General features: G+C 39.1%; 1 protein-coding gene across 1 annotated transcript in view; it reads right to left on the reverse strand.

The window, feature by feature from the left end:
* Nucleotides 1–11,936: 11,936 nt before the first annotated feature.
* Nucleotides 11,937–16,908, reverse strand: part of CAND1 (cullin associated and neddylation dissociated 1) — a 60,843-nt gene continuing 55,871 nt past the window's right edge. Inside the window, exon 15 of the mRNA XM_073620093.1 lies at nucleotides 11,937–14,577. Coding sequence (XP_073476194.1) covers nucleotides 14,353–14,577 — 225 coding nt within the window. The 3' untranslated portion in view covers nucleotides 11,937–14,352. The remainder of the gene's footprint in view (nucleotides 14,578–16,908) is intronic.

Consider the following 16,908-nt stretch of genomic DNA (forward strand, 5'->3'; position numbering starts at 1 on the left):
TCTCCTCCATGTTCTTTGTTCCTAAGATTTTATCCCAAATCATGCCTTCTAACAAGGTTCGTGGTTTAGGGAAGTTGGCTCTTCTGAAACTCAGTGTCTTTGTGTTCCCCTTATGTTTCCTATTTGTGTTATTTATACTGAATTCAATTGACCTGTGATCGCTGTTTCCTAAATTGCCCCATAATTCCACATCCGTGATCAGGTCTGTTTTGTTGGTAATCAGTAGATCCAGTAACGCTTTATTTCTAGTTGGTGCATCTACCATCTGAACCATGAAATTGCCCTGCAAGACATTTAGGAACTAGCGAAACTTAGACGAATGCGTGGTTCCTTCCGCCCAGTCTATGTCTGGATAATTAAAATCCCCCATTATAACACTTCCCATCCTTGCTGCTAATCCAACTTGTGATAGGAGATCCATCTCCCCCTCCTCCCTCAGGTTAGGGGGCCTATAGCATACTCCCAGTAATATTTTCGCCTTAGCATCATCCCTTTGGAGCTCTACCCCAGCCAGGCTGGGGAGACTACCGGGATCTATGATATCCAGCAGTTGATTGGAGATGCAGCTCATAACTAATAAGAACAAAATAATAAAAAATAAAAATAAAAACTAAAGGAACCACAGGTCCCAGCAGGGAGCCCGGTCCTTCTAGACTAGGGGGAAAAAAACTGAGCTGCCTGTAGCAGAGTGGGGGGTTACTACCCCAGTGAGTGCTGTATCCATCAATGAACGAAAGAGAAAAGGTGAATGTCCTAAGTCAGAGCCCAGACTTAAATCCCATTGAAAATCTATTTGAGGACTGCAGTCCACAAACTGTCACCATCAAATTTAATTACATTTTTTTTTTTAATTTATTTTAGTAAATACAGCTGGATAAAACAAAAAACTGTGTCTCTTCATTTCAGGCTGCAAAACAACAAAATGTGATTATTCTAAAAGGGGGGTAACTGTTTTCTATACCCACTGTATAAAGGGGTTGAGGTAATGAGCAAACCTTGCTTGCTATTGAAATGTCTGCTTTAAGGCACCCTTCAGCTCTGTTTTGAGGATGTTCAGTGGAATTCATGCTGGCTGTCACTTTAAAGGTAGTTTAGGAAGCAGTAGCAAACCACTGCAATAAAAAACACAACTTTCTCCTGCAAAATAATAGCATAATGTGCTAGAAGGCATCACATATTAGCAAATTATTAAATACTTACCTTAAAACAAAGCCCTCCAGCTGCTCGCTGTCACCACTGAAAGGGCTTCCCTCGGTCTTCGTTCCGAGCTCTCGGACTCCAGCTGTGCGAGTGGCTGGAGCTGCGATGACATCACTCCCATGCAGGAGCCCTCAGTTACAGTATGCTGGACCTTCAGAGCACATGCGCCAGCTGCATCCAGGGTGAATATTGCCTAAATGGTGCATGTTTAGGAGATATTATTTTACCTAGAGGTAAGCCTTATTATAAGCTTACCTGTAGGTGAAAATCACAAAGTGGATTTTACTACTGCTTTAAGTTATTTTTATTTTAATGTGTATGTTTTTAAACTGTTTTGTGTGTTTTAGTACACATAAACAATCTTTCTCTCAAATAAATGTGTATCTAAACCTTAACAAAATGTGGAGGTGCATGTGACCTGCTTATTTGTGACAGTGTCCCAAACTAGCAGCCAATTTCCATTACCAGGTTGCATCACCACTCCAATGTGTCACCAACACAGCTAATTTCAGGAACAGCTGTAAGGAAGTGCAAGTAAAGTTGATAAGGGTTGGGGGGGGGATGCACTGGGCAAAGTTAAAACGGTTGTAAACCTACTTTTTTTTACCTACAGGTAAGCCTATAATAGGGCTTACCTGCAGGTAAAATGAATTATCTCCTATGCAGCCGCTGACATCAGCGGTGCATGCCCTCTAAGGCCCCATTCACACCTGAGCGTAGTGTTTTTGCGTGTGTATTTGCCTCTTTCCATGCGTCGGTTTTGAGCTTTGCCATTTTTTTATTAGCCAATAGGAAAAATTATCATCTGTTTCATCATTTGTTGCTATGTTTTTAGTTTTTTTTATCTGCTTCCTGGGTGAATATTCTTCTTCCGGTTCATCATTGTTCTTCCTGTTCCTGGCTGTGTTGTGTGGTGTATCTTGCTATACAAAGATTAGTGACGATGAGATGGTGTGTTTTGTGGCAGCAGCCACTATTACGTCATATTTTCTGCATGAAAGAGAGGAGGAAGAAGAGGGCACACAGATACTGGATCCACCCTGTAACTGCCGATCGATAAGAGTGAGGCCAATTTTGGGTCATGTACAGTGACCTACGTGATCATGAGGAAACATTTTTGGATTACACTAGGATTTCCAGATTAGTCAAACTTCTTTGGAATCATGATGTTTTCTTATCATGTCCACTAAACCTCACATTTTTTATTTTTGCTCACAGCTTTGATGAGTTACTGGGTTTACTCAGTACTCGGTTGCAACAAACAGACACATATTTCCATAACAGTATACCCCCTGTGGAATGACAAATCATCACACTGAGGTAATTTTTTTTCTTTTTTTGAAATTTTTTTAAGACAGATACACGAAGAACCCAATATTCTAATATTTTTATATGCATAAAATAAACATCATTGCAGCCTCACAAATGTTAGAAGGTGGTGGTGTTGGTAGAGGAAGGTGGGTGGCAGAATGTGGTGATATCAACTGAGGAAGGGGTAAAGAATGTGGTGTTGGCAGAGGGGGCGGGGGGGAGACTTGCATAGGGACCATAAGGTGGTGGAGGTTCTGAGGACCTATATGTGGTGGTTGGCGGAATTAAAGTGGCTATGTATCAGATAGTACATGTCTGCTTGGAGTTCTGATGGTACCTTCTCCATCAGACCTTCCAGAAGGCTGCACATGAGACCAGTTAGTGTTCATCCTTTCCGACATACTGGCCATAATGTCCACCATGCGATTAAAATCCGGTTCAGGAGCCTTCCTTCTTGTTGCATGTATGTTAGCTCTTGCAGGTACATAAGGACACATGGGTGGTGTGGACTCCTCGTCTCCCACAGGAGTCGCAGAGGTAGAACATGCTGGCTCTCTGTAAGCTCTTGGCCTGCTTGCTCACTGACTGAAGCTTGGCCTGCTTGCATCTTTAGCCAAAACGTTATTTCAAGTACAATCCTCCCAGCAGCTTTCCGTAATGAAAATAGAAATTTATTATAACTTTCTCTTTTCATTTTGTTTAATGACATACATACAGATAATAGCTTACCGCCCAAAAGCCAGAAGTGGCTGAAGGAACTACAATTCTTTGGTATGCACATAATCTCCAAGAGCACACGCTGCAGCTCCACTCCTAAAATCTAAAGTTTTTTTTTGTAGGTACCTAGCAACTGGACAATCATTATCAGGCCTACACTATGCCTTTCGGGTTGGAAAATCTACAGCCAGTTACATAGTCCGTGACACCTGCTCTGCTATTTGGGATGTGTTGAAGGGAATTGTGTTTCAAAAACCTACAACAGAAGAATGGTCACAGATCTCTGAAGTTTTCTAGCAATGCTACAACTTCCCTAATTGCCTTGGAGTGATTGATGGAAAACACATTAGGATCATGAAGCCCATGGGCAGCGGAAGCCAGTATTTTAACAAGAAATATTTTTCTTTTGTTTTAATGGCAGTGGCTGATGCTAATTATTGCTTCAGTTATATAGATATTGGGTCGTATGGCAGCAGTGCTGACTCTAGTATTTTTGGGCGTTCTTCTTTTGGACACATGCTGCATACCAATAGTCTGGACCTTCCGGAAAAGTCCACTCCCGGGTACAAATGGCCCTCCCCTACCCCGTGTTTTTGTGGGGGATGAGGCCTTTGCTCTGGCTGAGCATTTTCTACGGCCTTATTCGGGGCACAATCTAACTCTACAGAAGAGTGTATTCAATTATCGGCTAACAAGAGCACATAGTTGTCAAATGTTAATTTGGCATTTTAGCAAACAAATGGCAGGTACTGCAACTCCCATCGTCTTGAACATGCAAAATGCGGTCTGTGCTGCTAAAGCTGCATGTGCCTTGCATAACTTTGTAAGGCAGCAGGATGGATTTGAGTTTGAGGAGTCATTACTTCAGAACATGGAAAGGGCTCATTGGACTGATGTTCGTGGAAGCAGACAAGGTACACGTCAGGGATCAATTTGCGTCCTCCTTTATGTTCCCAGCAGGGCAGGTCCCATGGCAGCTTGAGGAAATTGAATAACTTGAAATCTTTATTAAAGAGTAAAGTTACCCTTTATCTGTTTGTTAAAATAACTATATACTAAGCTGTACTGAATAATAAAAAAAAATGCTTTATTGATAAACATATATTTTAAAAAAATACAATACTTATCTTTGTGTACAACAGCCATACAATATCCACTAGGGGTCAGAGTGTGCCCTCATGTATTTGTGACATGCTGACACCTATCTACTTGTGTTTCCCCATATAGCCTTGTTATCGTTCCTGCTGGAAGCTGCAGCGTTATTAATTACTTGCTGAAGACTGGAAAGTCGTGGAGGCCTCTCTTGCACCTTCTGCTCAACACTCAGTGGAGACAGAGGAGTATGAGAGCAAGAAGTGTCACGTGTGCCAGAGGAGCTGGCAACATTAATAAATTGATTATAAGGTATTTTTTTTTAAATAAACATTTTATACTTACCTCCTCTGTGCAGTTGGTTTTGCACAGAGCAGCCCATATCCTTCTCTTCTCGGGTCCCTCTTCTGTGCTCCTGGCCCCTCCCTCCTATGGAGTGCCCCCACAGCCAGCAGCTTGCTATAGGGGCACCATAATGAGCACACAAACAATGCCTAGTAATAGGAGCATAAATTCACCTGTTTGTGTAAATTACTGTGTTTAAAAATAACAGAATCCTAGCACCAGTACGAGTTCATACTCCTATGCATTGCTTAGGTGCGTATACTTCTGAACAAGGAGGCAATAGATGTGCCATTCCAGTTCATGGCCACATTCTTACAAACATGCAAGTTGTGTGTACACATTATGTGGCCATAGGGAACTGCAATTGCACATACATTGTCTGTTTTCTCATATGTATGATCATGTAAGCAATGCATAAGCTTGTACTGTTTTTCTGGTGCTAAGAATCCATTATTTATGTATAAAGTACTAACTAATCATATAATCTCCCTATGGTCGGTTTGGTGGTTAGTTCAGTTTGCAGGAGTTTATCTCACCTTTATCATCCTTCACATGGGCATTTCTTATGTCTGCCCAGTTTATGAACACTTGGCTGGCAATCTAGTTCCATGCCCTCCTCTTGCTCGAAGCATGGATCTCTGGAATCCTACAGGCAGGTGTGCTGCTTTACCATTCGAAAAAAGCTCTCCAAAACGTGTTTCTATGGCAACATAAACGCTACAAAACACCCAAATCTGCCCAATTCGAGCGACAAAAAAGGGTCCAGAACTTGGTTGGGCTTCAGGCGACTTGGAGTGGAGATGTGAACAATCTCCATAGAGAATAATTGATTTTTTTTTTTCCCCACTCCAGCATTTTGTAGCTTCAGGTTTCAAGCTACAAAACACTTAAGTGTGAATGGGGCCCCTTATAGGTCTGGCATACTGTGCTGGACCTTCAGAGCTGCTTGCCGGAACCAAGGGCTACCACGTGCATGCGCGGGAGAGACGGCAGTGTGGCTCCAGACACTCACAGCGCCAGAGCCTTCGATCCAAGAAGAGGACGGGAGAAGTTGTCAGCCATCTCAGGAGTAAGTGGGTGCCACTGAAAGGGCTTAGTTCTAATGTATTTTATAATGTATTAGTATGCAATGCATACTAGCACATTATGCCATTGTCTTGCACTGTTGACTGTTCAACACCCGTGAGCTGAAGCGTGCCTTGAAGACTTTAAAAAATAATTGCCTAAAGTGACACTGAAAAATATCCTTAGGCCCCTTTCACACTGGGGTGGTGGGGGCGTCAGCGGTAAAACAGCAAAAAAGGGTTAAAACCGCTCGCATAGCGCGGCTATAGCCGCACTGCCGCATTGATTTCAATGGGCAGGAGCGGTGAATACACCGCTTCAAAGATGGGGCTTGCAGGAGTTTTTTTCTTCTCCTGCCAGCGCACCGCTTCAGTGTGAAAGCCCTCGAGCTTTCACACTAAACAAACAGCAGCGTCTGTTGCTTCAGTGTGAAAGCCCTCGGGCTTTCACACTGAACAAACAGCAGCGACTGTTTTGGGTCGGTTTGCAGGCGGTATTTTTAGCACAATAATGCCTGCAAACCGCCCCAGTGTGAAAGGGGTCTTATTCTCCAAAAATAATCCATACACATTCACTTCTTAAATTTGTTTCCGTTTTACTGCCTCATTTATGAGGTTCCAAAACTCCCCCCACTTCTGTTTGTTTGGGACAAGCAGTGCACATTAGTGGCAGCTTTAAGCACACTACAAATTCCATAGGCCTTGATCTATTGTGGGAGTAAGAAAGAGGGTGGTTACACTGGCATTTGCAGTGGTATCATCGAGAATGAATAAAGTCACCCACTAAAAGAAAGTCATACGACAGCAGCAAAAAAGAAAAAAAAAAAAAGGAATGTTGAGATTTGGAAATAGCTGAGAGCAATAGAATACATAGTCCAATGAATTCAATTTTTTTGTAACCAGAGTTTAGTGTCATTTGAAGGAGACAGTTGCCAGATCATTCATGTAATTAAAATATCCCAAAACTGCTGCTGAGAGCCACCATAGGTAGTCTGGTTGAAAAAAAAAAAAAAAAAAAAAAGACACAGGTCAATCCAGTTCAAACAATAGAAGGAAAAAAAAAAAATACAACCCTACACCCAGTTGATCCAGATGAAGGCAAATAAAAACCCCAATAAAGCATGATGCATTTTACTACAGCAGGGGAAAAAAATCCTTCCTGATATTCTGTGCATCTAGGAAAGAATCCAGGCCTTTCTTAAAACAATCTACTGAGATGGCCAGAACCATCTCGATGATGTCTATTCTACTTTTGCACAGCACTTACTGTGAAGAAGCCTTTCTGTATTTGGAGATGAAATCTCTTTTCCTCCAGAGTGCCCCCCTTGTCCTGTGATGATCTTAAAGTGAATAACTCACCACCAATGGACCACTTATGTATTTATAGCTTGGATGTGATATCAGCGACCCAAGCAACTCTGTATAGTATTCCCTTTATATAGTATTCTCCCAGCAGCTACATAAAAATTTATGTAGGGAAAGAAAGAGCAGCAGGTCCAGCACAGAGAGTAAAGCGGAACAAAAAGTTCCATTGTCAAAACATGCAAGCAGACAGGCTCTTTATTGTAGAAGAGACATGGAATGTCTTCTTTCTTCTGCAGTAAAACACAGGTCCCTGTCCTAAATATATCAACGAATCCGCGCTCATAGACTGACTCACACCTGCAGCCCCCCTATGTGATCCCCCAAGAATATAGATCAAAGTATAGGGAGTGGCGCTGTGTTAGGAGTATAGATAAAATTTAGCAAGTAGTACAAGTGTAAAAAATAAGAAATTTTTTGGTATGATCCAAAAATTACTTACAGAAAAAAGTCCTTCTCCTTCTCCTTGTGAAAACACCTTAAACGGGTGAAAATTAATACTGTATGTGCAAAAAATCGCAAATATTAAGCAACATCACTAAATAACATAAATGCATCTTCACATGAATAAATATAAAGTGATAAAGTGCCAAAAACAATAATTGTCCACCAATAATGTGTAAATATGCAATAATTATACGCAATAAAAATCATTAATATTGTGTCAAAATCGCAGCTAAAAATCAAAAAACCATATGTAGTTTGGTGCAAAAAAGTTCATAGCAATTGTGCAGAAAATTCTTCTTAAGTGATAAAGTGCCATGCTGTAACACCTGGTGGTCCCCCCAATGTGGTTGCACTCACCGGAGCGCTCCACCCCTGCAGGGGTACGAGCGTGTGATGTTAGTCCTGTCACTCGAGTCCTATAGATGTCAGTTTCCTTCCACGCGTCCCCTTTCCAAAAATCAGCTGTATAAAAGTGGGGACTTTTAATATCAAGGGACAGGAAGTCCCCACCTCTCTGTGTATACAGCTGTTTTTTGGAAAGGGGACGCGTGGAAGGAAACTGACATCTATAGGACTGGAGTGACAGGACTAACATCACACGCTCGTACCCCTGCAGGGGTGGAGCGCTCCGGTGAGTGCAACCACATTGGGGGGACCACCAGGTGTTACAGTACGGCACTTTATCACTTAAGAAGAATTTTCTGCACAATTGCTATGAACTTTTTTGCACCAAACTACATATGGTTTTTTGATTTTTAGCTGCGATTTTGACACAATATTAATGATTTTTATTGCGTATAATTATTGCATATTTACACATTATTGGTGGACAATTATTGATTTTGGCACTTTATCACTTTATATTTATTCATGTGAAGATGCATTTATGTTATTTAGTGATGTTGCTTAATATTTGCGATTTTTTGCACATACAGTATTAATTTTCACCTGTTTAAGGTGTTTTCACTAACACAAGGATATATATATATATATATATATATATATATATATATATATATATATATATATATATATATATATATATATATATATATATATATATATATATATATATATATATATATATATATATATATATATACTTTTTTCTGTAAGTAATTTTTGGATCATACCAAAAAATTTCTTATTTTTTTACACTTGTACTTCTTGCTAAATTTTATCTATACTCCTAACACAGCGCCACTCCCTATACTTTGATCTACAGGTCCCTGTCCGCTTGCAGCACTCTCCAGCATGTAGACTGAGCTGCTCATGTGTAGCTCAGATTACATAATCAGCATGACTATGTGACATCATCCCACATGGGTCAATCAAGACAGCTGAAGACCAACACCCAGAAGATGCCAGCTTGGGACAGTTGAAGGAAAGGAAAGTTTACCTCTGCTTTAATTAGGCACTCCCACAGGAGAAGATGGCAGGAGCAACTGGGCTATGCTAGGTAGGTAATGCATAGTCCAATTTTCCAAAAAAAAAAAAATCACATTACAAGTGGATAAAATAAAAAAAATCTGCAAGCATATTTAAAATGCTTGATATTACGGTGCTTTTACCTGTAAGTTAGGTCACCAACAGGGTTTTTTTTCAATGCTGGCTAAAAGCAAATTACATGCTTTACATACTGCTGTACAAATAAACATTCAGAAGCTGATATCCATGTGGAAAAGACAAAAGAAAAGCAGGACATGACCAGTGGAAAATGTATGATCAAGCTAGTTTAGAGTTCCAATTGATGTACACTTATTGCAATAAGAACAAGGAGCAATAATCCATAGCAACTAATGCAATCATAGTAAAATGGTTGTTTACTTTACATATGTACACAATTTTGTTCACTGTCTCATGTTAAAAGCTCATGACTAAACACTGCTAATACAAGCGTTTAGAATTTTGCTATGCACATAAGCTTACAGACAGAAGGAAGAGACCCACCAAAGGCACATTCCAAGAGCAGCTTTTACCACTTCAGCCCCAGAAGATTTGGCTGCTCAATGACCAGGCAATTTTTTGCAATACGGCACTGCGTTGCTTTAACTGACAATTGCACGGTCGTGTGACGCTGTACCCAAACAAAATTGACGTCCTTCTTTTTCCCACAAATAGAGCTTTCTGTTGGTGGTTTTTGATCACCTCTGCGGTTTTTATTTGTTGCGCTATAAACAAAAAAAGTGACAATTTTGAAAAAAAAACACAATATCTTTTACTTTTTACTATAATAAATATCCCAATTTTTTTAAAAAATTCTCCTCAGTTTAGGCTATGTATTCTACATTTTTTTTTTACCAAAAATATCACAAATGGCGAATATTGATTGGTTTCCACAAAAGTTATAGCATCTACAAAATAGGGGATAGATTTATGGCCTTTATTTTTTTTTTTTTTACTAATAATGGCAGTTATCAGTGATTTTAAATCGGGACTGTGATATTGCAGACAGATCAGACACTTTTGACAATTTTTAGGACCAGTGACAATTATACAGCGACCAGTGCTATAAAAATGCACTGATTACTGTATAAATGCCACTGGCAGAGAATGGGTTAACACTAGGGGGAGATCAAGTTTTAATTGTGTTACCTAGATGTGTTCTAACTGGGGGGGGGGGGGGGAGGGAGAGAGAGAGAGAGAGAGAGAGAGAGAGAGAGAGAGAGAGAGAGAGAGAGAGAGAGAGAGAGAGAGAGAGAGAGAGAGAGAGAGAGAGAGAGAGAGAGAGAGAGAGAGAGAGAGAGAGAGAGAGAGAGAGATCGGTGTTCATACCTAGTACCAAAATGTGCATAAACGTATTCCAATGACTAGAATAAATGTTCTGGCCAGCAGAATGCATTTACGCTCAAAACACCATCTGCACATAAATGTGTATACATATTGTAACGCTAGAAGCGTTTTTCTTAGCTCTGATGAAATAGCAGCTTTGGAAGTCTTATACCAAGATCTTTGTAATGAGCATGCCCTTTACATGGGTTTTTGAGTATAATCACCTATTTCCTTTTTTTTTTTTAAATGGCGTTTAAAGATAATGCACTAGGCTGGTGCACCCTCTCTGTTATTCTATACACAGTGAGTTTGGACTAACCCAGTCTGAGGAGGGCAACAAGGCACGGTGAACACTGGAGAGTAGAAGTGGATCTGGGATAGTGAGAGTTCATCCAATTCTTGTGCACCACTCCTGAGTGCAGGAGGTTGTACCCCGTTTGCAAATTCTGGCTGCAAAAAATTCTGCTTATTTTCATATGCCTGTGTGCATAAGGCCTTAAAGGCCAGACAGCAGCAGAGCATACTGCCAGAAAGCACACTCAGCAACCTTATATTCAGAACACACCCTATGACCCCTGTACTAATACCACCGCATCAGTAGGAATCTTCTCCGGGATCAACACACAGAAACCATATTGGAGGATAAAAAACAAAAAAAAAAAAAAAAAACCTTTCACGACACTCAAATCTGCTGAATTACATTTTTTAGGAGCATTCTAAGCTGTAACCAATGAACACATTTTGACAGAATTCCAACAAGCATGTTTTACAGATAACAAAAACAGAGTACTTAAAAAGGTAAAAGAAAAAAAAAAAAGTTTAAAGTGTAGGTTTTTAAACTAATTTTTTCACTATAACAAAATCTTTTTGCAAACCTGTTATACACGTTTTATACAGCATTCTCAGGACACATGCGTCATCTAAACAGAAGCATCAGTCTGGCTTACCACCGACTTTATCTAAATGAGAATTAGATAAAAGTTTGTTGATTGGAGTTAAGGCAGCCATATGTGGATTGATATTCGACTGGTTCAGCAGAGACCAGCCAAATTTTGATCCAATTATGGGCAGGCTGGTTATATGGCAGTCGATCTACCCATAAATCTCTGTACGACCAGCCTGTTGTGTTTTTCCCAAATATCAGTGCCACCGGCTATAGCGATTCCCCTATCTGCATTGAATGAGTAGATGGGGTTTTTTTTTTAATTCAACCTGCTGGTTGAAGAAAAAAAAATGAATAATGTATGGGCAGCTTAACTGGCAAAAGTTCTCATTCAGCTCTTTGTATACAATGTGCAGATTTTTACAACAGTCTCTGCAAAGATAAGCTCATCTCACTGTGAAAAAATTACCTGGAATATTTCATATTTAGCTGACATTTTTTTTTTTTTATTTCTGGCCGTAACAGAGAAAGAAAATATGTACAAAACCACTACACATTCTTTTTAAGAAAATGGGTACATATACAATGTTATGACCATAAAAATGAACTGAATGAATTTAGCCTGAACATCTCAAAAAAAATATTGGCCTCTATACAGAAAATCCCTAAGAAAGAAAGAAAGAAAAAAAAAAAAAAGTTTGAAGCCTTTTGTCTTCTTTTCTGTTCTGAATAACAATTGGGGGAAAAAAACAAAAAAAAAAAAAAACAAAAAAACAAAAACAGACATACCTTTAATAGAGGGAGAAGTATTACATTTCTTACAGGCTTTTATTTTTACAGAATCAACCTTTAAAGTTATGATAAAAACTAGCATTTGACCCAAGTTACAAAATAATATATCAAATCATTTAAAGTAAAAAAAAAAAAAAAATCTGGTAAACTATGATGGTTTAAAAAAAAAAATATAATAACCAGCAGGGACACTGGGCACGGGCATCTGACAAATGAGCAGGCTGGGTATTAGATGCATTACAAAATGGATACACTACTAGATAGCTTGTTGGAAGCTTAGCACATACTTGCAGAAATCTCAATGCAGCAATCTCAATGCAACATCACTTTGTGTTCCTTCTTTAAAAATGTAGAAAAATGTACTTAGGTCACACAGACGCAAAAAAAAAAAAAAAAAATAGATTTGTGTTTTACTTGTTAATTGTTATTTTCTTTGGAAATATCTATAATCATACTCTGCAGGCACAACAAAGGCAAAGCCAAGAAAACATGTTTGTTTTTTTTTTTTATAAACCCCCAGCCCGAAAGTAAAGGCCCTTATTTTGACTTGCACTAAAATTAGCTGTTCAATTTATTAGGAAGTAGTTAGATTATTTATCCACTTCGATTATTAAAATTATAACTTTAAATTACATCAATTCCACCCACTTTCTTAAATTTCTATAAAAAGATTCAAATGGAATGCACTGCCAAAATGTACATAACTACAGAGACAACTAAGGATTTATGTACATAAGCTCTTTGATTGACTGGGCCCTGTAGCAGCAGTGATTTACTTTGAGCATAGTTTATATGGGTCATTTAACTCACTATACAGTAAGTATCCTGAGAGGGGAAGAACTTCTATTTAGCTAAACAAGCTAGACAAGGCAGATACTGAAACTTGAATCTGACCAACTCTACAGTGCAAAACTAGGTAACCTTGGAGGTGACAGGACAATGGGCTTTCAGAGGCACTCAGTAGGAGTTTACCATATTAAAATCATAGCAGGAATACCTCTAGTTTCTCTTCAAATCATGCGGACTCATTTGTGACAGCCTGGAACACCTAATTAAAAACACCTTCAAAAAAGTGAAAACTAGTATTCTAAACACAGGAGTGCCAAAAAAATATGCCATTTTGTGAAGGATAAATAATTTCTTAGTGAAGGACACCAATTCTCTGGTTGGATATCCCACCAGATCAGTTGTGACCTTTGAGGACTAGAGCTACACATGCTTGATAATCGATGTACCTTCTTCTTTTCTTTAGGTTAGGAGCCATTGACTCTCACACCTTCCCTCCAACATTACCTGGTGTTTTTCATGTAGGAAAACTGAAATCCTTTAGGGTGATTAGGGAAACATACCAATGCTTAATTTAGCAAGAACAAAAATACCCATACACCCCAAAACAGCAGTATACCCAAAGGATCTATGTACCTTACACATGCAAAGCCAGATGAGTTCTGGTAAACTTGCAATTCATGAGATTAAAATAGTGTACCAACTGTGCCCACTAGCACAAATCCTAAAGTAGGTAGTGAATGGTTCACAAGCATTAAAGATATACAAGAAAAGGTTATTAATGTTGTTTTTGGGGAAAAAAAAAAAAAACACAGACAGTACAATAAAGACCGTACTCTCACATGTTCTAAAAATATTCATGAAATTGGCTATTTAAATTGCTGAGAGCCTACATTGCACTGTGTTGTGATCACACTGTCCAACAACGTATGTAATGTTATAGGACATCAAAATACTTATATGTTCTGTAAAAGGATATCTGTTAGCCCATTTGCAGCTTTTGTAAAATAGCATGCGTTTTTATATACTTATTTATTTGTGCACCCATTCATGCAAACTGAATGTAGATTACAGATAGACTGCTATCATACCAGATTTTAAGGGATATTTACTTTCTGGTCATGTCTGGTTTAATGAACATTACAAAGATTTAGATCTGCAAGCCAGAACTTTTTATGTAGTGGAATCAAAGGAACAGAAGTTGTACAAAAAGCCATGTGTTCAGCTGCTGGAGAACAAAAAGGAATAAAAATTATATTCATGGTCCATTTTTAACAGTTTTAATCCTAAACATTACAGAGCAAATGGATGCTGGAAGTTATCTTCAAACATTGTGTTCTAAGCTATAGCCATCTTTAAAATGGTCAAACCAATATTATCTTGGTTATGGACATTTATATTCCTGGAATCAATGCTACAAAAAGCAACAATGGAATTAAGCCAAACCATCTTCTTAAAGTATAAAGAAAGTGGAACATTGTGAAGCTTGAAATTTAAGATATTTCATTCTCTTTCGTCTCTTGGAACCTGTCAATTTCAGTGCATTTTATGGTTCAACGTTATGGTCCCTCCGTAGTATAATTAAGTTGTGTCCATTGATTCCAGGTTAGCGGAGGAAGTATCTTTCTGAATACTTTCAAATATGGCTGCCAGTTCAGGATTTGAGCTGATCTGGGACTGGAATTCACTCATCAACGGGCTTTTTTCTGCTTCAGGAATGGTTAAAAGTGCTGCCACTGCTCTCATGGCTGAGCGTTTTAGTTCATCTTGCTTCTCAAATTCTTGTTTCACAGAGTTTGCCTTTACCTGAAGAAATATAAAATGGTATTAATGTTTAAGTATTACAGCCTATATTGCATGTGAATAAGCAGTAGACAGAAGCAAACTGTTCTGTGCCTTATCAAAGCATGAGGGAAAATTGTCTCACTACAGTCTGTACTACTTCTCTTGATTCAACCATTCACTGTCATTTTTCAGTTCAGTCTGAGTTAGTTTCATAAACCAGTCTTCCCTCAGAAACTTTGCTTTGAACAATAAATAAAAATAAAAGATATCTAAAAATGTGTACATTTAGTGAAAGTATACGGTCACCCTGCTCTAGCTAAACTGTACTAGAACCTCCTCACCCCTGCCCCTTCTAACTACTTATCTTACAAAGACAGCTGTGGCACATTTCTTTCAATGGTGCCCGATTTTGTGCAATAAGCACTCGATCTGTATGCAGACATCCCTTGAGAATGAAGGCACCTATAAACAAGTCAATGAAGTCTTGCTGCACAGATGTGGCTAGCTTTAAAGGGAGTATTAGCTGTATGCTGTGACCAGATGCTGCTTTAGCATATTACGGCTATCTAAGTAAATGAGTAGGGGTTTCTAGTATAGATTAGCTCAGGAGAAAAAACTGGGAGAGTGACAAGGTGTACCTTTAATGAAGCTACACAGAATAGAACAGGAAAAGCGAAAGATCAAATTATGATTCAGTTGCAATTAGTACATCTACAATCACATTTGGAAAACATTTTAGTTTGATTAACTATCACAATGGTTACAATTTTCTTCACAGATAAAGTATATTTTCTTGTTTCTATCCATGTGATTAAGGGATCATTCAGATGGGAGACTGATCCTCTGTGCTGTGTGCATCCATCTTAGGGTTGCAGGCAGGCAGCCAATAGAAGTGGATGCAGAGGCTGCACAGACACAGTCACATGTCATTTTGACATGCGGGCAAGGAGTACACTGCCTGAGCTCAATCTGTACACCAGCTCCTGCCTGCATTTCAAATTTTCACATGTGACTGTGCCCATGCAGCTGCTGTGTCTGCATCCACTTCTGTAGGCTGCCTGCGTGTAGCTCTGAGGTGAATGCACATGCAGCCAAAATTAACAGCACAGAGGACGGGTCTCAGCACCCATCTGCAGTGGATAGATGAAGAGGACCAGGACTCGGAGACTTTATTAATCACACTCAAAAGGGAGTGTCGGGTGACAGCACCCCAGCCTGTGTCCATTCACATTAAAGCTGCTTAATGGGGAAAAAGCCATCATTTTGAATAAAGCGCACACCAAGGGGAAGCCAGAGCTGAACGAATTCGAAATCTTGTTCTTGCCTGATTTGGCAGAGGTTCGTGGGAATGTGCAAAGTACCTTGATGTTAAAAGGAGACTCCATTCTCTCCAGATAATTTTATGTAATCATATACACAGCCAAGTTAAGGATGGTGGTTTATGGAGAGAGTACTTTGAGACACCCAAAGCAGCAGCTGTGTGGCTAGACAAACCAGCAAGATCTTCAAGCTCAACAAGTCAAATAATATCCTGATGTTCCAAGTGGCTGAATTTCTCTGTTTTGCTTCAGAATATCATTCAAAAATGTGGGGAGCACATCCATATACACCTAAGTCCCTTACACTCCAGAAGACCTGGTGGGCAACCGTCCCACCAATTCCTGCCCACTACAGTGTCCTAAACTGAACTTATGTTCTGTTTGTTTTCTTACCTCAGGCAGAGTTCTGCCATTTTCTTTTCTGCCAAGGAGCAGGTATCTTGCAAAATCGGACTCAATATTGTTATGTCTAAGTATAACCACTACAGGAACCTGCAACTTACCCATACATACCAATCAAAATAGTAGACACATCTCTAGAGCACTAATGCAGTCTTAAGCTGGATTACACACTAAATTTTCTGTATATTTTTTCCTTTTACCAAAACCATATAATATGAGGTCAAACCTTTAAGAGTTTCAATTTGTATGCAATTAGGCAGGCCCTTGCACTACATGGTTTTGGTAAATCTAAAGGAAATCAGACAAAAGTTGTATAGGGCGTATGGGGGTCTAAGGCTGGCCATATATTATACAATTTTCCTTTAGATTTAAAAAAAAAAAAATATGATAGAAGGTCAAAATTAAACACTTTCATGGTGTATGCAATAAGGCAGGCCCTTTCACTACATAGCTGAAGCTAAATCTAAAAGGAAATTGAATGAGAAAATTCATATATAGTAACTTAAGATGCCTATATGCTCCCAATGCACACAATCTGTGTACAGAGCTACTGGGAGTTAGACAATTTCCATCAACAGAGAGACTAGGGCTACGTCAATAGTGTTGGCTTCATAGAACGTACAGGGCACGT

This window comes from Aquarana catesbeiana, linkage group LG03, assembly GCF_042186555.1.
Source record: "Aquarana catesbeiana isolate 2022-GZ linkage group LG03, ASM4218655v1, whole genome shotgun sequence".
Taxonomy (NCBI): Eukaryota; Metazoa; Chordata; class Amphibia; order Anura; family Ranidae; genus Aquarana; species Aquarana catesbeiana.